We start from the raw sequence: 20,847 nt of genomic DNA, 5'->3' as shown, positions 1-20,847 counted from the left end.
TTTAAAGATAAAATCCAGACTGGGTCACATATCTCTATTGCAAGACTCAGTCTACTTTAAATTGATGAGCTGAGGGAATATTGGAGGATTTTTATTCTCAGTAGTCATGACAGGCGAATGAGGGAGGTGGGAGTGAAAGCTAGATCGGTTCTGAGCAGCTTTCCCTCCAGTTCTGCCGGAGGTGTCTCTTAGCTGTTCATCACTGTAGATCCAGTGCCTACAGTCTTGGTTTGCACTTGCTTGTATTATTGCCACTGCTTTTCTCAGAAATGTTGAATCATGAAAGTTATCTGGGAGAAAAAAAAGAAGTTATTTCTAAGGAAGAACCCTTGAACACTCGGTTGCTGTAACCACCTTCCGTGCTAGTGCACGTGCAGGAGACAAGCACAGCCACTCTCTCCTCAAGGCCCCTCTCCCTAGAAACTGAGGCATGAAAAACATTTCAGTTTTGCTCTGCACCTTCAGGCAAAGGGAGAATCTCTTGTGGAGAAGCAGAGTCTGTGCTGAGGGGCTGGCCGGTAAGCATAGGACCTCAGTTAGGCAAAACATATCTTTATTCGACTTTTGACCAGTGCAGAGTTTGACTGTCTGCAAGCTGCCCAGCAGCCCTCTTTTCTCCCCTTCTCCTGTCATGTGTGGCTCATCTGTGGAGGGAGAGAGGGATGCTATTCATTGGAGCTGGGAGGGTGCAGCACGTAGGTGTGTAGGAGAAGGAGCGGCTGTGCACAGCGCCTGTGTAGACAGTACAAGGACAGCGTGGGTGGGCAGAGGGGGGTGAGGGTGTGCAGCTGTTTCTTCAGAACTTTTACCAGCATGTCATACTGCCCAGGCTCCACTTGCCCAGCTCAGAGCCTTTCCTCCTGTTGTGTTAAGGTGCCTGCAAAGCTAGGGAGGCTTTAAACCTGCAGAGTCTTCCCCTCACGTTTCTCCTTGCCCCTAGTGCCCCTAGTTCCCCTAGTGCCCCTAGTGTCCCCTCACCCACGCCGTGGGAAGGAAGGGTACTCCACAGGCTGTAGCAGCAGAACGCCCCTTCCCACTCCTCTGCTCTCCTCGTGAGACTTGTCAGAACCTCAGAGCCCCAAGAGCACACTTCTCCAGGGCCCGGGTCGTCCTCGGAGGGAGACAGAGGGACTTGAAGCAGGTGCGGATGGTGCTGAAGGGACAGCTCCGGCGGGGGGTGGGCAGGGCCCGACCGGGGGGAAGGGAGAGGACCAGACAAGAATAGGACTAGGGAGGGAGATAAAGAGAAGGAGGGAGAAGAGCAGACTGGAGCTGAAAAGCACAGGGACAAGTACAGAGACAGGGAGAGACGGGGGGCATTAGACGCAGAGAGACAGACACGGGGCAGGGACAGAGAGAAGAAGGACAGGACAAGGCCGAACCGAGTAGGACAGAAAAAAAGCATGAGGGGAGAGGGAAAGGGAGAGGGAGGGAGAGAGGGAGAAGGAGAGCAGGGCAGATGCCGGGCTGTGCTCCGGCTCGGCTGCCATGGGGATCTCGGCACAGCCAGTTGTAGCAGCGGCTCCGCCGGCGCCAGACACGCCGGTGCCGGGCGGCACCCGCCACGCCTGGGGACAAGGGGACTGCAAGGTGGCAGCACGGCGGGGCCGCGGCGGGGACCCCTTCGGGCCGCCGGGGCTTTGCAGACACCGCGGCGCTGGGGAGCCCTTCGGGGCTGCCGGCATGGGGGTGCTCGGGGTGCCGGGGCACCTACACGGCCACCCAGCCAGCTACCCGCCGCGAGTGGTCCTCCGGGCTTTCCTTGAGCCCTGACGATGCCGGCTGAATCCCGGGGCCGGGGGTGCCGGGCCGGGGGTGCCCACCCGCCCGGCAGGGATGAGCCGTGCCCACTCGGAGCCGCAGCTGCAGCAGCGGGGACGCCCCGGCCCGGTAGCCGAGCGCTGCAGGTTGCCTCTGGACACGCTCGACCAGCTGTTTTGTACATTTTCTAATTTCGTGCAGAACGGGGCAGCGGTCATAGAGGTAATCTGTAGATCCGTGGCTTTAAGGGATAAATTAGAGCACTGGATTTGATCCGTATTGCAGTGGATTAGAGCAACCTATCCCCCCTCCCCTTCTCCTCCTCCCACCCCTCCTTTCCAATTCACTCCCCCCTCCTTCAGCACCACCTTTTTTCCTTTCATGCAATACCAAAACTGATCCTGCCTGGCAGAGGGACTCTGCTAGGCGAACAGAGCGGTGCCCACGTCGCCTGCACACCGCGGGAGCCGCCTCTCCCCTTCCAGCCGCCGCAGCCCCTCCGGGGCATCGCTGCTGCAAGTTCCCCGGAGGCAGGCGCAGGGGTGTCTCCTCCGGGCGCCGGGAAGCGGTCACTGCCCACGGGCTGTCCCTTTGCACCGGCCCGGCCGGGGCCGTGAAACGGCGGCGAGGGAGAGCAGTCCCCGGAGGGCATTTCCCGGAGGCAGCGGGGCCGGGACCTGGCAGGAAATGGAAGGATGAAGTGTGTAGCCGGAGCGCTGATGTTCCTTCTCTTCTTGCTTTCCCCCGCAGGAACGTAATCCGCAATGCTAGTTCTCAGGTTGCTCAATGTTGTGGCTCCAGCCTACTTCTTGTGCATCTCCCTAGTGACCTTCGTCCTCCAGATCTTTCTCTTCATCCCCAGCATGTTCAGAGACCCTTCCACCACCCCACTTTTCTCTCCTGCTCTGCTGCATGGGGCCCTCTTCCTCTTCCTCTCAGCTAATGCCCTGGGCAACTACGTCCTTGTGATCCAGAGCTCCCCCGAGGACTTGGGCAAGGACTTAAACTTGGGTAAAGGAGGCGAAGTGGCGGACTGGCTGGATGGAAGCAGGTCCCCTGGCTCAGCCTTGCCCAGCACTCACTTCTGTAGACTGTGTGCCAGAGTCACCCAGAGGCATGACCACCACTGTTTCTTCACAGGGAACTGCATCGGGAGCAGGAACATGCGAAACTTCATCATGTTCTGTCTCTACACCTCCCTGGCTTGCCTCGACTCTCTGGTGGCAGGCATGGCTTACATTTCTGCTACACTCTCCATGTCCTTTGTGGACCCACTGGCCTTCCTCACTCTTCTGCCTCACTCTATCAGCCAGTTCTTCTCAGGTAAGGACTCCTTGCTCAGAGATAAGGAGTGGGTTCTTCCTCTAGGGCTCCTGAGATGGGGGGTACCTGATCTTCCTTGGATAGCCGTGTTGTGGAGGGGTGGTAGGGAAATGGGCAAGAGGGGCAGTTGGCTTTCTTTGGAGGCTAGAGACAGCCTTTGCAAAGGACTTTGCTTCACATGAAATAGAAGTTGGGACCTACTCCAGGTTACGGCCACAGCCCTATTCCTAATGCATTAGGCTCTAGAAAATGCTCCATAACCAACCTGTTGGTGACAGACCAGGGCTATCTGTTGTGCAGGACATATATTGCAATTAGACAGAGGAAATGGATTTCACTCATTGCTCTGCAGGTGTGGGGAATCTTTTGCTGGTCTTACAGGCAAAGATGGGGGGGTTCTGTAGGTTTTTGTTTCCTACAAATCTGCAGGTTCCCCGTATTCCAGCAGATATACCCTCGTTCTCTTTGTCCAGGTCCACTCAGCCCCTCCACTGTCACCCACCTCCCGCCTCCTGGCAGTGCAAACTTACTGAGATCTTTTCATCCTTTCAGCACTGGGAATTGGGATTCAGACAACAGAAATCGAGAGAAGAGTTAATGTGACAGGATTAGCCACCTCTTTTGTGACCCCAGTCTGAGACACAAGTCCACAGAGAACCAGAGGAAATTCTCTGTGCTCACTCTTTGCAAGAGCTCCACATCAAAAGCAAATACCTTCTCCTTGCTGCCATCCTTTACCTTTCTTTCTGCTTCTTCCCCTTTCCCCTCTCTCCTGGCCTTTCCATAAATCTCCACAACCCTTCTCTTTCCGTCTCCTTATGTTGCTCCCATAACTCATCCTCTGCCCTTCTGGCCTTGCCTCTTCACCTTTCAACACACCCTCAGACTCTCCAGCCTCAACCCTTTCTCTGTCCAAACCCAAGAGCTAGAGAAGGGACTATACAGACAGCTTAGACTGTTACTTTGCCCTGAAAGCAACTACAGAAAATTGACATTTCCCCCATGCAGTTCATGCCTTGTACACTTAGATCAGCTTTCACTAGGTTAAAATATGTATCCCATATATTTTAGCTTTGCAGATTCAGCTGAGCTCAGTAAGAAGGGAGCCTGTTTTGGCTTGTGCACTGTCACCAGAAGTGTTGATTACAATCTGAGTGTGGAGTCTCCACTACTAAGGATACAGGAGCCAGAGAGGCTCCAGATTACTTTTCAGATTCCAGGCTGGGTTTGCAGGTTTGCCATCTGAAAACAAACAAATATCTCTCTACTTGGCAAATTAGCAGATTTGTCATGGTAATCACTGAGAGACAATAAACATGACATCCTGCCATGACATTTTTATGGAGTCATTTTTCCAACTAGAAGAATTTTTGTAAATAATGTAGCATGAGCTTCACTAGCATTAGAAACACTGGGAGTGATTTTCCCCTGTGCCTAAGCTCTGGTCAGCACAGCAGCCTGGGAGGGGGAGAAGGGATGTGGGAGATTATCAAGGAATTAGTTCTCTCTGACTCTGAGGGCTCATCTGCACTGAGCTGCGTCCTAGCACATCTTTGCAGAACCACTGAAGTGACCCAGCTCTGGTGTCAGCAACTGCAGTGCCAAACACAGCAAGTGGGCAGTGTTTAGTGGGACACGATGGGGCTGGGTGCAGGGTTGGGAGCCAGAGCACCCCTAAGAACCTCTAGTTCTGCTGGGATGAGAACTGCTGCCTCACACAGCAATATACAGGCATGTGGTGTCTTGATTGCTTGGGAGAAATGGCCTACTAGGCTTCTACCAGCACATTTAATTTCCAGTTCAGGTAAGAAATACACAGTCTTGAACAGTTACCTGGAAGGGCTGCCCACACAGTATTTTTCATCTAACTTAACTATTACTTAAGGGTTGTTATATGATCCAGAGAATTGCTATAGCAGGGAAAAAGCTTTACCTTTCTTCTTTTCCATCATGCCCACTGTACTGCAGGAGTAAAGGAGGATAAAGGGTGAATCTGCTGGTCTTATGTCCAACAAGTGTTCCCTGTTTTCATACTGGGAAAATTTTCAGCTGGCGCATTCTGCCCAGACTGTGCTCAGGCATGCATTTCAGAATCTGACCCAAAGTCTATAATTGCAGCCTATGATTCAGCTTTTCTGTCATGGATAATGTATGGCAATAAGCTTGAAATCATACCAGGTCACTTAGAGTAAAAGTGAATCCGAGACTAAAAGAGACTGTGGTGATGAGGAACAAATGGAGAGCACTTTTGTAAACATAGGTCAGATTGGATCCACCAGAGAAATTATAGAAAATGCTTTATGTAGGTAGCCTGAAGAAAAGGTTAAAAAAATCATGTATCTGAAAGGGATAGCTCAGAGATGCTTAATATTTTCAAGGGGAAACAAGGGTAATTACTTTCTGGATGTTGAATTTCATCAGCTTATATAAATAAAGCTTACAGCAGCCTTGCAAAGGTTCTAAAGAAAATAGCTGTATTTCTCCATATCCCATCTGAGTATCAGCTATAGGAAAGAACAAATGTCTGTCACATTCTGGTCCAGTAAAATAGGGACAGAGAATCCCATATTAGGCTTCCTACCTGGTAGATTAAGTTATTCTGGCAGAATTGGTATGAGGATTTGTCATTATCCTAAGGGGCTTGTTCTTCTATTACTGCGTTGCATACAGAGCCCACTGAGCTGAATGGGGTCTAATAAGAAGGGAAAGATGACACTGCATTTCAGAAAAAAACCTGAATGACTCCTGAGTGTTTTTCAAGTGAGGACAATCTCTGAAAGCTTGAGGCTGTAGTCAGTGTCCTTACAAATCATCCTCAGAGGAGCCTGCCCCAATCTCTCACTTACAGCACTGCCAGGTGGAGAAGCCAGGATTCAGATTGCAAAACCAGATGATATCACCTAATCCAGCCTTCTGCAGAAGGGAAGGAGGAGATGCATATCAGTGACCCTTATATTGAACTTAAAAACTGAAACAGCCATGTACCTGCTCCACCACAGTTGCTCTTGTAGGGCCCATAGTCTTCCAGAGGGACAGGAGCATGTGAGAGATGTTTTATTTCTAAACCTTGCAGGAACTGGTGAGAGGGTACCAGCTATTTATACCGGTATTGACACACATTTAACTCCCTTTGTGTAAATTTGGGTGTTTAATAATACAGCAATATACACAAAATACGAGTGTAAACATCATATGGGCACACAGAGAATATTATATTAATGGGTTTAGATTGGCTTATACACTGAAAGGTCACTCAGTGATACCTGCTGTTATACTAACATTTTCCAGAAGGAGTTCTAAAATCATTGTAGAGGAAAGGGTCCACAGAATATTTTTATTTAAATACATTAATCATAAATATATACTAAAAAACTCTGTTGAATTAGGAGCTTCAGATCTACAAAGTATTTTGACTATTCTAGCAGCACCTTATAAAAGGAATTTGGATTATATTTTGGAAAGATTTCTGTTTCTTTCTTGCATTCATGTGAAAACTGCCTTTGCCCAAAGGTAGGAAAGTCGTTATTGATTTTTTTTCTTTCTTCACACACACACACACACACACACACATATATATGTATGTATACACACACATATAGTGGAGAGAGAGAGAGAAAAATGGAGAGAGAAATCTCAGATCTTTTTGCCTCGTGTTAATAAACACAGTAAAGCTTCTGGAAGCATATACATGCTGTAGGATCCACTTCTCATTTCAAAAACCTAGAAGTCTTAGATTCATTGTGATGAGTAGATAAATCCTTAAATAAATTAATCATTCTTCAAAATAGTGATGGACTCTTACAGACATGCTTAATTTCTGACTGAATTTGGCCCTATAATCTAGATCCTCACATTAACAGTAAAATGAGAGGTGTAGAGAGACCATTATCATTTTAGTATTTCCCCAGTGAGGTCCATTGCATCAGATACTATGAAGAAAATAAGTTAATATATTTAGAACAAGCAGCCTGTCTTGCTCCTTCGTCACCTCTTGTGGCCAGAGAAAACAGGTGGCTTGTTGGTTCTTGGAGTTGAGCGTTACACTGCATGTGAGGTGTGTCTAAGCTCTTTCTTCTATTGTCCTCCCTCCCCCTGACTCTTGGTCTGCAGGAGCTCTCCTTAGCTCTGAGATGTTTGTCATCCTCATGCTCTACCTCTGGCTTGGGATCGGACTGGCCTGCGCTGGCTTCTGCTGCCACCAGATGCTGCTGATCCTGCGTGGGCAGACTCGATACCAGGTGCGGAAAGGGATGGTGGTAAGAGCCCGGCCCTGGAGGGAGAACCTGCAAGAGGTCTTTGGCAAGAGGTGGCTGCTAGGACTTCTCATCCCTGTGCTGAATGTGGAAAGTGACTACTGTAGGCAGAAAGAGAAATAAAATACCCATGTGCTGGTGTGCATCCCGTGCACACAACACCTCCTCTGTTCTCTCCCACTGTCTCCTGGATCACTAAAAAGCTGGGCTACTCCATGTCTCGGGATTGCAGCTGCTGTGGGAGGAAAGGATGGGCTATCAAACAGAATAAATTTAGCATATTAACATGGAGATCACAAAACATGTAGATGAGATACTGCAGCTTAGTAGTCACATCACTGCACCTGTGTATGTGGCAACAGTCTTTGAACTAGCAGAAAAATTAGTCAGACCTTCTTGTGGCTCCCTGCCTGACTCCTCCAGTCACCAGCCCCATTAGTCACCCTACATAGTCCTAACAAACCTCAGCAGGAGCTTTCAGAGAGGCTGGACTGTTGTGATATACTGTAAAAATGGTGTCTGTTCCTTGGTAGGGTTTTGCAGGGTGCCAACGTGAGGCAGGGTTACACACTTGAGGTAACTTCATGTGAGAGCATTCTTCAATGAGCATTGTTCAAGAAGTGTTTGGACAATGATCTCAGGCACATGGTAGGATTCTTGGGGTTGTCCTGTGCAGAGCAACGAGTTGGACTTCAGTGACCCTTGTGGGTCCCTTCCAACTCTGGATATGATTCTATGATTCACAACACTGAGAAGCGCTTAATGACAGAACTACAGTGCAATCAAGCTGCCCTTGATTGCAGGCTATGCACATGGCAAATGTGACAGGTAAACCTTCTCTCCACAGCCTAGAAAATCAAGAGGAAGACAAAGAGAAATTGAGAATTTCTCATTTCTGTTCTTGATCTGCTCTCTATGCAATATGTCAGGACTGTAGCTCTGCTACTTATTTTTAGTAGTCCTTTGTCCAGTGACAGAGTCCAGGCAAAGCTGCCCTTCTGACAGGGAGCAGCAAGCAGATAAATCCTGATCAGATGGAGGCACAAGGAGAGGAAAGCACAAGGTGAATGAAAATGTGTTTGAGAAGCTGTGTGATGAGGCAGGTGATGCATGCCTGTGAGAGACAGAGGGAAGTGTGGACACACAGTGAGCAGTTGGGAGGCTGCCAAGAGCCTTGCTGCTATGTAAGAGCCCTGATGCATCACCCTCTCACAGGGGACACCTGCACCATTAGTGCTGTGAAGAGTTCAAAATCCCAGAAGACAGGAAGGGTTTCCAGCCTATCAAGACACTTCATTTTGCACTAAAACAAACAGAAAAATGGTTATCTCAGACATCCCTGCCACACTGTAGTTACAGGCTGTCCAGGGCAATTCCCTCTCGCGTTGCTGCAAAGGGGTAAATTCATCCATGTTATAACTCCATTAAGGAGGTTAATAGAATTACTACAGGGATTAATCCACTTAATGTGTCAGTTGTTTTTTAGCTGCAGCAACAGTCCATGAGACCCTATGCTAATAGGTGCCTTAAGAAAGGATACCACGACATCTCTACCAGGATCATAGCGCTGGATTCCCCAGCAGCTGCAACAAGCAGCCTCTGTTTTGGCAAACTGCATCACCCTATGTGGGCTGGATAGGAATCCATCGCTTCTAATAGGGTGAGGAGTATGCTGACAAGCTGTGAAAAATGTTATTTCTTCCTCAGAAATACTCTTGGTGCATCCCAGGTAAGGGAATGCACCTTACTTTCATCCTCGAATTTCTCACAAGCCAGTGGCACTACAGGCTTTGTAAGCGTCTTTTACCACTTCACACTCAAATACATGTTTGAGTCAATAAGAAACAGAGTCTATTGTGATGAGTGAAGTAACCTTGAAAATATACTGGAAAAACCCTTAGCTGGAAAATTAAAACATGTAGGATCTATGTCCTTCCATGTTGTGTGTTCGCATGAACACACCACTGTTTCCATGTGTAACATGCTGTATTTTCACTAACAGTGAACAATAAAAAGTGTTCTGATTTTTTACATGAGCTGTATTGTGCTTTTTGACAGTTAGTTGTCATTAGCTGTCTCTGTACATTTGTTACAGCATACACACAGACATGTTGAAGGAAGAAGTTAGGATTTGTTTATTGGCTTTGCCAATAATTCATCGTGTGATTTTTGACAAGTTCTTTCATCTTCCCTACTTTAATGTAATGACCAATCTAACAATGCATCTAATAACCAATTTGCAGACCCATTCTAATTTCTATCTATAAATTACACTATCAACCTCAACTGAAAGGTATGGGAAAATTAAGCTATTATCATCGCCCACAAACAGCATCTCGACATAAATTATTCCTTACTGGCAAACGGCATCAAGGTGAGCAGACAGTCACCTTGATGCTGGGACTAGAGCCAGAGTCTTGTGCCACACACCTAACCTTGGAAGGATTCCCAAGATTATTCTTATTCCACAGACTCAGTGATTCAGCTTCTTCTCCTTTATATATTTAAAGAAAACAGGTTGTCAACATTTCAGGCAGCAGCTACCTCCCACCAGCAGAAATTATGGTGTGAAATCTTTGCCCTCTGCTTTTGGTGTTTGATGGCCTCTGCAGTCTTGGGCAGCTCATGGCACTTGGTGCCTGCTACCACAGTGCCTTGGGCTGTAAAACTCTTTGGGGCCACATACTGAGAAAAGCAAACAAAATGAGAGTTTCAGTGGGCCACTCTGCATGGACAGAATCCATACAGTACAACAGGATTAGTTGCCTGAGAAGCCTGTTGCCTGTTCCCATCAGGGTTGGATCATGCCTGGCTCCTGTGTCAGGGTCACAGCTGTCTGCCCTCACCACAAAATTTCAGTCCTTGCAGAAGCACAGATCCCAGTTTGAGTCAGCACAACCCAGTCACACATAACTATTCTTCCTGTCAGGCACCTGTGTTCCCAGATGTAAATTGCTGCATCACCATTTTATGCAGCTAAATGGTTCCTTTGCAGCAAACTGCTGGATTCCAGTAGTAATGGTGGGACTTTCAGATGGATACAACCTTTACAGTTATGATCCTCTGGGATGGAAAGATCTATAAAAATAGAACATTAGACTGGCCCTATATATTGACTTATTTCCCTGCTCATTCCCAAGTGTATGGACTGCCCTGTTTTGGGTAGCATAGTGGTTCTGCAGGAACTGTTGAGAGTAGCTCTTTAATTAGCCAGCTGCCCTGACATGCCTTCCTTGCCATACCTTTCTGTACTTGTAGAAATCCTTGGCAAGAAAATGTACCGGGGCTCAATAACTATGAACAGAACCTTTGCTCTTTGCTATGATTTAGTAAATGGAGGCTGAGCTCAATGGCAATGTCACAAAATCTAAATCTGTTCAATGGCTTTCAAGTTTTCTAAGGATAAATAATAAAAGCTTCTCATCCTCTGTGCTTAGAGAGTCATATACTTACTATTTGCATTTCAGTACATAGCACCTGCAATAGCAAATATATTTTGGAACATGATTTCTTGTAACAATGCTGAAATACTTACAAAGGTTATAAAAATAAAGCACTTAAAGCTTCTCTGGCTTTGGAAAATCAGATGACCACCATTTCTTCTCTGATAATGCTAATGACTGAAGTAAAAGCTTCCTGTTGCTAAAGATCTTGCACAAAGACCACAGACTTTTGCTTAAGTGGCTTGTCTATTTCAAATGTGACTACCTGAAAATATGGTGTCACCTCAGGGGTCTCAGAAGCCTTTGCAATGACAGTGTAGAGCAAATCAGGGGATGCAATTGTGAAATAAACCAGAAGTCTGTTCTTACATATAGTAAGAATCTCATATAAAGTAAGTAGTAGGTGATTTTCCTCTTCATACTACATTATTGGGCAGCCCTGAAGGCCTGCATGCAAAAGGTCTTCACTAGATATTCTCAGAGGATACAGAGTTAAAACATAAGAGTCTCAAGTAATAAGGCAGAGGGAACATAGGAGAAGAGATGACATGAAATAGCATTTATCTTAAGAAATAGCCAGCTCGAGGGAGATGATCACAGTCTAAAAATACTTGCAAGGAGACGGACTAAATGAATGAGGAGACTCATTAACTGTAAGGAGATAGCTGGAGGAGGACAAGCAGTCCTGGACTGAGAGAAAGAAAGAAAAGCTGAGATCGAGAGCAACCAGAGAAAGAGGCCTCAGTGAGAGCAGAAGTGTACAGGGATGATGAGAGCCATCACGCAATATGAGGCATGACAACAGAATTCAAGTTATCTTCACTGATTGTTGACTGAATGAACACAAAGTTAAGAAAACTCATTGCTAATCACTTCCTGCTCAAAAAAACTCAAAACCCCAGCAGAGCCAAAAGGGTTTTTCTCTCTTGAACAGCAAATTATGTTATAAGCAGGAGATGCATGGATAGAAATCATGAGTAGCAACTGCAGAGTCTACATAATTCTCTTTGAGTTATTTAAAGACTAACCAGAACTATCATGGTTGGAGTGAAGCAATGACCTACTTGTTCAAATAAATAAATAAACATAGAAGAAAATTTAAATCATATGTGGAGTCTCTGTACCCTGCTAGATATTCAAATCTACGGAAACATGATGTCAGATGACAGTAAGATGGTCTCTAATAACAATGTGTCCACATGTGGGGTCTCTGCTTTTCCAGCTCTATTCCAGAAAGCCAGGGGAATGAAGAATCCTTGAAGATTACACCAAAAGTCAGCAAATATGGACCAAGCAGTTCTTCAGTCCTTTTATGGAGCCATCCTGGCAGCAGCCTTGTCTTCATTACACCAAAGAGCTTTCAGCATTGGTTGTCCTACTGAATCTGACTGGCAAGTGATGTCAGAGGTCTGGCAGGCCAGTCCCATGTCTCTTAAGGTTTTTGGAGCCAGATTCCTCTACTATCCCCAGATGTTTACAAATAAAAAAAATGCAAGTTCCCAAGTACCAAGTGTCATACACTATTTGCAAAGTGCCTCATTTAACATGTTGTCAGTCACCTTAATAGTAGTTCCAGAATTGCTATCAATTAAAAACAAAGGGACCATGTTAATCAGTTTACTTCAAAAGTGGCAAGGCGGTGGATGGCAATAGCAAGATCTATGTGAAAGTTTCATTTGTCTGCTACTGATTTTACTGTATATACACCAGCTTAGAGGAATGCACAGCCTCTGGCCTATATTTCAGCTGTTTTGCTCAGTCTGTCTTTATCACCATTCATTCACAGATTCATGTTATTATCATGCCTGACTGGAAAATTTTCATTAGCTGTCAGGTCAGTGTTTTTACTGCTTGTATTGGACAAGAAGAGATAAGACCTGAACTTACGTATCATCAGACTGCTGAAAAAACAATAGATTGGTTTGTCATTGCAATACCCTTAATAATCTTATACGTTCACTGTGCAAGAGAGTTAACACAGTGGACACACACGAGAGTACCCTAGGAGCTAACAAGCAGCTTCTGAATGCAGCCATGTCACAGAGGTTATTACCAAGGAATTATGTTCTCATCCAGAACTGCTTAAGACCAGAGATGAGCTTTATGGTCAGTGACAAAAAATCCAAGAAACAGATCAGCAAGGACTCCTAGTGGTTTATGATTGCTGGGAGGAACTTGTTGACCAGTACAACACAAGCAATCTTTGTAGGCCTAAACGTGAACTGCCAAAGTCAAGCAGGTCCACAAAGTCCAGATGCTATGAAAGCTGCTTTGAGAAAAAACTTCAAAATAGCATTACCTAAAGGAGAAAGTGATTTGCTAATTAAGAACTCTCAAGAACTCCATGCTAAGATCAATGTTCTGAGTCCTTCAAGACTTGGAGAACATGAGCCTCTACCGAGAACTTTCAGGAATCAGTTCTTTTTTAATGTCCACAGAGTTTGAGACTCAAGGCTGTCACTACATGTTTTCCCAAAACAAAGAGTGCTATATTAAGTAAGTGTGGTTTATACAGCACTGAAGACCACCATAGGTCATTCCAGTAGCATGTATTGATACTGTGATTTTCTTCTCCGGGGAACACCTGTAACAATCAGTGGGACGGATTAGTCTGAGAAAACCGTGATTAATTAAGCAGTTTATTACACTAAAGAAAACTTGATCGAGATGTTGGAAGTATTATTGTCAAGAGAAATAATTCTTCCTTTTCTCTTCAAGCCATGGTATAGGGTATAAAAAAATCTTTTGGACTGATCTATCAATGCCTTTGAAGTAGTACGCACTAAACTGCAATTTACTGACAGCTCTGGCTGTCTTTTTTTTATGCTTCCATACCAACCATCCAAGGGAGTAAGTCAATTTGTGAATGTGAAGCTATTGAAATAAGCTAAGAAAGCAAAATGTGGTAACAAAGTTCTACCTGGCTATCAGAGATGCAGTTCATAGAGACCTAAAATCTCTTTTAAAGCTCTGGAAGCAAAGCTCAAAAAATAATTTCATGCAAGGAGGAAAGGTGAAACTTCATATCAAACTCTAAGACCCAGTTTCTGGCTCCCAGAACGGGAGTGTTTTTCAGGTGTATGGATTCAGCCCACCACCATCTTAGATCATTCCACTGCTTCAGGATAGGCAGGGATGTCAGAAGTTTGACTATATAATCAATGGAGCTGGCAGGCACAGTCAGCCTGGACAGAGCCAATATCCTGTTACAAGAGATGCCATCAGCTCAGAAGGAAATGTTACTATCCAGGTGTCAAAAGGGCACTAAAAGCCCCTTAGCTTTTACTAAGCTAAGGTAAGGATTTTTCCTGTAACACAGAAGCTTCCTATCAGATTCAGGTACAGAAGAGAAAGAATTCTGTAGTCAGGCTGGAGGTCAACACCACATTTCTCCCGTTTGCAATCTCTTTTTGGCTTTGTGTATGGACTACCCATGAACTAATTTGGCCAAAACTTGTTCAGCATCATCCAATCACCTATTGGCATCTACTGGGAAGGGATGAATTTTAGCAGGGGCTCATAAGGATACATATTATGTTGATGGGAAAAGAGAAGAAATGTGTGAAATATGTGAAGGGGCATGTCAACCCAGCCTGAAAATTATACCATGATGGACAAACTCAATATGAACCTGCAGAACAAGATGTCAGGATTTCATGCTGCATATGAAGAGGAGCGCGAAGCAAAAAAATCACAATAAACCTTTTCTATCATTCTTTAATGCAGTAAAGACATGGAATATTATATTCGGCATTGTCTTCATTAGTCAACCAGATGGAATTCACAGAAAAGCCACAAATTATTAAGAAGCTGTAAGATTTGAAAAATTGTTATGTTTGTTTACCTTGAGAAATTACAGCTAAAGTGGATGTAAGGAAAATGTGGCAACCATGCATGTATTTTGGAGGGTGGGAGAAATAATTCTTGTTGGACAAACAAGCATCAGCTAGAAACAGTTCAATTTAAGAAAAAGAAATGATATGTTAACATTTCAGGAAATACTTCCAAATAGCACTTCTTCCACTCTCAGCCTTTAGAATAAACTTAGGTTGGAGAAGCTGAAATCTTCACATCTAGGGAGCTACAGAATGAACAGGGTAAACTGCAGTGAATAGAGAACTGCCTGCTGTTGCTGGAAAAGTAATTAATAATAGTGGGGAAAAATAATCCAGAGAAGCTTCTATTTTTTACCTAGACAGTTGCTCAAGCTTGATCCAAGAAGAGCTACCCTTTTCTATTCTGCTTTGCACTTGTTGCCATCTCAGCTGGGTTTGAAATATTTATTCGTACCAGTGCTAATTTATTTAATAGAAGTAACATGAAATACAAATAGTTGTGCAAATAAAGTTATATATAGGTGATATGTGTTGAAAGAAACAAAAACCAGTGTTTTGGTCTTCTCTTCATAAGCATGGGATTAGAGCATGATTCCCACATGGCTTCTGTTCGTAAATGCTACAGCAGTGATTGACAGATGGCAGAGAATGTCACAATTTTACATCCCTAAAGCCGGTTTTGTTCAATGAGTTAGGATGATATTTCTCACCATTTCAATAGGACTAAGAGATACCCAAGCTGCTTCTGTTTTTACCTTTTTTTATACTTTCACGTACTGCCAGAATGACCACTCCATGCCTGTGTAAACTGAAGAAAACACACTTATATTTGTATTTGATTTTTTTAACCTTGAAATGAGCAGTTAGGTATGTTAACTTCCCATAAGACAACTTTCAGATGGTTTGGAAAAACACTGTCAGTTAAGAACTTCTGGAAATGTCAGGACCCTCTAATAGAGCAGCTACATAAACACATGCAAATTGAGATGTCATAATAGATTTAAGATCAGTTTTGAATTCTGACATAATTTTAAGGTATTATTTCTTTTTCTTCTTTATTCTTGCTCCTTCTCCCTCTCCTTCCAAATAATACACAGAAACATTTTCGACAAAACACAGCAGGTCTTATAGAAAAGATTTACATGGAAGAACTGGGAGACCCACACAATATCTGGGAAATACCAAAGAGGATAAAGCAGACATTTCATTAGCTCAGCTATTATTATTTATGAATCAGCTAGAATGACCTTTTATACTTGTTTGATAAAATTTCTTACTGAAACCCCAGTGGAAATGTAACCAATACATAATTTAAATTTCCAGCAAAAACTTAAAATTAAGGTTCATATTTAAGCTGAAGTGTTAAGAGGCTGTACGGACTTTCACTCCCCATAGGAAGTCCCTGAGGCATAAGAAGAATTACTCTGGTGGTCAGAAGTCTCTAGCACTACATCAGAGAAAATAATCCTTTTGAACTTAACTAGCCAAATGTCAAGTCTTTTAACAAATGTGAATTTTGAGAGGGAGGCTTAATCATTTGGGTTATATAGGTGCACAAATAGCAAGACTGTGCCACTAAAGATTCTTCAAGGCATATAAAAGTTCCAGTCATTAATGCACTACTACAGATTACAAGCCATCCGAGATTATTTAAAAAATTTACACCACTCAAAAGTCAGTTCTTACAAATCCTTTGTCCTGATCTTTTTTACTTTGGACTTTGACAAATCCCAGCGTTTGTCCAAATAAATTGTGCAAACTATGTAAACACATGCAAGCAAGCAGGACAGAAGCTTCATGGATGAAGAGGCAGTAATGAAAATACTCAGTCCTACTAGTTGCAGAGCACTGTAGCTCAGTCTAGGAAAAAATATTTGAGCATATTCTTAGCTTCAAGCATAGACATAGTCCCGTAACTGCAGCTGCACTACTCACACCCTTCACTGTACTCATGTGTTTCACAGTTCTGTTGGTTAGACTGCAGTACTCAATGTCTTCCAGGACTGCATTGAGGGCATTTTTCTGATTTCAAGTATTGTCACTTTTTAGATAGAAAAATGTCACATCTGATAAGCCTCCAGGCTTTTGACCCCAGTTTCACATGTTGCACTACTACAGTTACATGAATGGGCTTACATGGTGGGGAGGAAAATGACACGTGTGGGCATAAATTAATACATGAGTGGGGCAAGACAGATGTCTGCTTACACCACAGAAGGTTTTTTTAGTGCCTGCAACACAGCGAGCTAACACTCTCTCCATTCCTCTAGCCTTATCAACCTTGAGATATTTATAAAAGTTTCCCTGGATAGGCATAGAAACAGAGATTTTAGTCACCTATATTTCTTCCTTTCAGTTTTCCAAACCATAAGAAACCAGCCTCTATACTTACCTGTGGAATTACATTAGGGGAAATTAACCCAGTGAGTATCTAGTTTAATTTATTAACATGAACCCAAATGTAGGTTAGTATAACCAACCACACAGATGCTCAGCCTTTAGAAAATCCAGCATCAGAACCATGACAGCCCACAGCCATGACTTCTTGTTGCAATTCCTATATAAAAAGCTTAAAACACTTTATAATAGAGAACAAGTTTTACTTTTCTCATTTTACAGCTGAGAAGATCAAAGTGCCTTTTACAAGGGGAGACAAGAAACTGAGCCCGGGGTCATCTCAACTCCAACCATATGTTATTGTTTGAATTACTTCTTGCAGAAGTAGCAATGCCAGTGCCAAGTGCTTTTGAGGTGGGTGTGATTTGCAGGATTAAAGCCACAAACTTAAGCCTACAGCATACTTTTTGGCTGGAAGAGAGAGCAGGGGAGAGGAGCAAGCACTCAATGAAAGCAGCAAATGACTTCATCTCTGCCATCAAGATACATTTCAGATTACACACCTAAATCAAATGGGAAAAATAATCTTTGTTTAAAAATAGAATGTTCAGATTTTTAAAAAGAAACCTGAAAACTGGCTTAGGACACTGTGTGGATGATTACTTTAAAATCTATTTTTATGCATCTGTGACAAAAATCTTTGGTAACATTGGTGTTCAGTCTCCTTTCCTTTGCCTTTATTCTTTCTCCTTTACTAACAGCTGTCACCTACTTATGGCATTAATTTTGTGGAATTTACTTCCTTTTTTCCACTTTCTTCCTGTCAAATTGCTGAGATTTTAGGTGTCAGCCATATGGCAACCAGTCCCTCACTCAAAGTTCTCTTATTTTATCTTCTACCTGATGTGACAATTTAGATCGTAGAAAAGCAATGGAAAAGTACTGTGCATTGAGAACCATGTATGATTTAAAATAAATACTTTGTCATGCTAAGGAAATACTGAACATTAATAGCAATCACTAGAAGAAGATTGAGAGCTGATGGTACACACCATAAATATCAAGTTTTCATCAAGATCTTCTTAAAGTTAATAAGAAAGAGACTAGGGCAAATCTCAAAAAAATAAGAAGTCCAAAAGCATATGTTAGACATGTCAGTGCTAATGGCCCTAGTTGGACATTAAGTGTGAACACAATTGCCAATATCGATTTCATGCTGTTAAGTGTGCTTAGGTTAGCGAAGTTCTCACCTGGAGTTCGGGTGCCACAGAAATGTATGAGAGGAGCCCAAGAACTGACTGTTGCTATATCTGTTCTCATCCCAAACTGAAACAATTTCAGGCAAATAGAGACTTACTTTTAGTCACATTTATATTTTGAAGGGACCTAAAATGGATGCAGTAGCCCATTTACTGAAAAATGATGTGCTAAGGACTGATCTTCCATCAGAACAGGGTGTGATAAAGGAATTACAAAAGCATGCCCAAAGATAGGTTATGCCGTGGAGAACAATGGGGTGATTTCCTCCTTTCCTCATGCTAATGTGAGATGCAGGCAGTGGCCTGTTATTGTGACTGTCATATTTTAAGAATAATGAATCTCTGCATGGCTTCTGAGTGCTTGGTTGTTACTGAGTCAACTGCCAGAACAGTGAGATGAAGCAGTCCTCTAAGGTGTTCATCTGTGGATAAACAGATGTTATAATGGCATAAATAGGAAAAGGGGTATCAGGGAGTAATCTTACCCCTAGGAATTCAGGATTTTTATTTTATTTGCATTCATCTTCTTTCACTCACCCAACAAAGCTCACTGATAAACTAACCCCTTTCACATCAGATGGCTGCAGTGCCTCAGGCTGGTGGGTGTTTAGATGCTGGAGAAGCAGTAGAATTTGAAAACAAAGCAAGCTTTAGCAACTCAACAATCCTTCCCATAATTTTGCTGGCTCCAGGATTGGGCAGAAATAGTGCATTCTGCTTCATCTAACATCACTATTTTAAGTTTGGCTGTAAAAATGAACGGCATAACAATTTTAATGTGCAGGCAAGTTCAACCTTGCCATCCCAGCTTTTCAAAGAAATAGACCCTTTGACTTTGGTTGTGAGGCGCATGTCCAGACTGCCCAGCTGCATTTTTAACTGCCAGAAGCTAGTCAGGGCCCTTGGTTTAGCTGTGCATCAACATCTCACTCTGAACGACACTGTCTCTCTTAACTACAGTCTCTCAACAGTCTCTACCCAAATGCTGCTGCTGCAGACCATGAGCACTACAGCAACAGACCGTCAGTGCAGTTACCTGCTCTGCTGTCTCAGTTTTCGCTGGCTGCATCTCCTATTATACATCTGGAGGTGTTTCACTATTAAATGATTATCGTCAAGCTCAGACTTTCGTCCTCGCACAATCAGTTTGCAATCAAATGTTTTGGAATACTTTCTGGCCATTTATCACACAATTGATCTCAACAACCTACTTTCAGAATGTTCTCAGAAAGCATTACCATGTAAGTGTGCTTCAAGCGTGGTCAGTGATAAATTCTTAACCAGTAAGAACCAATTTCACTTTGATATGGACTATGCTATTCTGACTTCCGAGCATGTTTGGACGTGTATAGTGTTATCATTTGCATGGGAGACAATACTTAGCAAGACACAAAACAATAGGCATTGTTAACATTCACCCTGGGTAAACCAGCTTTCCTACTGTCTACTCGTATTTCACACTTTCCACACTAAACACCACTCATTTCATAAAAGAGTCCTTGCACTGAACTCTGCCTCTGGCACATGTAGAACAAGGCCTATCTGGCACAGCAATGTCTTGTGCCATTGCAGACAACTAAGCAGTTTTGGCTGTTCATGGGGGCTTCTGCTTCTTCAGCACGAGGTGGTGGATCCACTTATTGAAGTTGGGGTCCTGTTTCTTGTACAGGCAACCCAAAGCAATCCAGGTGAAGAGGATGAGGTTAAACAGAAACAACATCTTCCTCCTTTCCCACAACACAGACTATTTCCATATTGCTTGAGATTCGCCGAAAAAGGAATGCTATGACTAACACCCCAAAACACTTAAACTTTCAGCCAAAATACATTTTCAATTCCAATAAAAACATCTCAGTTTTCCATCGAAAACACATCAATTTTTCAAGCAATCCTATCTATTAAAAAACAGTAAGGACTGGTTTTCTGTCTGTTATTGGGTTTTTTAGTCCTGGTAAATGTATGTGGCCTAAAAAAAATCATTACTACTGCTATGGAAAAAAAGTAAGACTGCATAACTGGGCATGGTAATAAGCGTTCCAGTTCCATTAAACTAACTCAATTAATTTAATCACAATAAGAACACGACAAAAACAATTAAGAAGTTGATGAAACTCTCCTTTTGGCCCTGGAAAGTCCATTTCCTCCATTTCTTACTATGTATGAGATGCAGACGAAATCTATGCTGGCAGTGCTCCAGTTCAAGATAAGACATTATACTGCTGCTGCACAGTGGCAAAAGCATTTCGCAAAAATTTCTGTTGAGCAATTAGAAAAAAGCCAGACATATTATTCCTCTCAGATCATGACAGTAGCTTGTTTTCCACTTCAAAAAGTAATTCAGAACATTTTAAACTATGGTTATTAACCATTTTAAATTCAGCAAGTCTGAATTAGTTGTGACTGAAAATTTAACAGAGCTAATCAAGAAGTTCTCTGGATCATCAATACTATTTCAATGAATTTCACACCACTAGGAAAGATTTCATAGGACTGAGGTGTGGGAAGAACTAATACAGCATCAGCTTTCCAATGGGTAGGTAGACTGATCTAAATTAACATAGTTGGACAACTGAAAGAAAATAATGAAAAAACACATAATTTTTGATTACTCTAGGGCATAGAAAGCAAAAGTAAT

General features: G+C 43.2%; 1 protein-coding gene across 3 annotated transcripts; it reads left to right on the top strand.

Annotated features, from left to right (window-relative positions):
• Nucleotides 1-2,030: 2,030 nt before the first annotated feature.
• Nucleotides 2,031-17,376, top strand: ZDHHC22 (zinc finger DHHC-type palmitoyltransferase 22). Of its 3 annotated transcripts, none has more exons than XM_039389678.1 (3): nucleotides 2,031-3,084; nucleotides 7,195-7,322; nucleotides 17,236-17,376. In XM_039389678.1, the coding sequence occupies exons 1-3, from the start codon at nucleotides 2,526-2,528 to the stop codon at nucleotides 17,278-17,280; spliced, it is 732 nt and encodes a 243-aa protein (XP_039245612.1). In that variant the 5' UTR covers nucleotides 2,031-2,525; the 3' UTR covers nucleotides 17,281-17,376. The 3 variants fall into 3 exon arrangements, with proteins under 3 accessions (XP_039245612.1, XP_039245613.1, XP_027575884.1); XM_039389679.1 differs by lacking the exon at nucleotides 17,236-17,376 and adding an exon at nucleotides 12,003-12,350 and having other exon boundaries at nucleotides 2,032-3,084; XM_027720083.2 differs by lacking the exon at nucleotides 17,236-17,376 and having other exon boundaries at nucleotides 2,040-3,084; nucleotides 7,195-9,368.
• Nucleotides 17,377-20,847: the final 3,471 nt, after the last annotated feature.

This window comes from Pipra filicauda, unplaced genomic scaffold (assembly GCF_003945595.2).
Source record: "Pipra filicauda isolate LSUMZ 115617 unplaced genomic scaffold, ASM394559v2 scaffold75_size2874737_pilon, whole genome shotgun sequence".
Lineage (NCBI taxonomy): Eukaryota > Metazoa > Chordata > Aves > Passeriformes > Pipridae > Pipra > Pipra filicauda.
Note: the sequence above shows the minus strand (reverse complement) of the source record. Positions and strands in the feature narration are given on the sequence as shown.

Coding starts and splice junctions, on each gene's coding strand:
- ZDHHC22 (XM_027720083.2), top strand. CDS start 2,526: ATGCTAGTTCTCAGGTTGCTCAATGTTGTGGCTCCAGCCTACTTCTTG. Junction 3,085..7,194: donor TATCAGCCAGTTCTTCTCAG/GTAAGGACTCCT, acceptor CTTGGTCTGCAG/GAGCTCTCCTTAGCTCTGAG.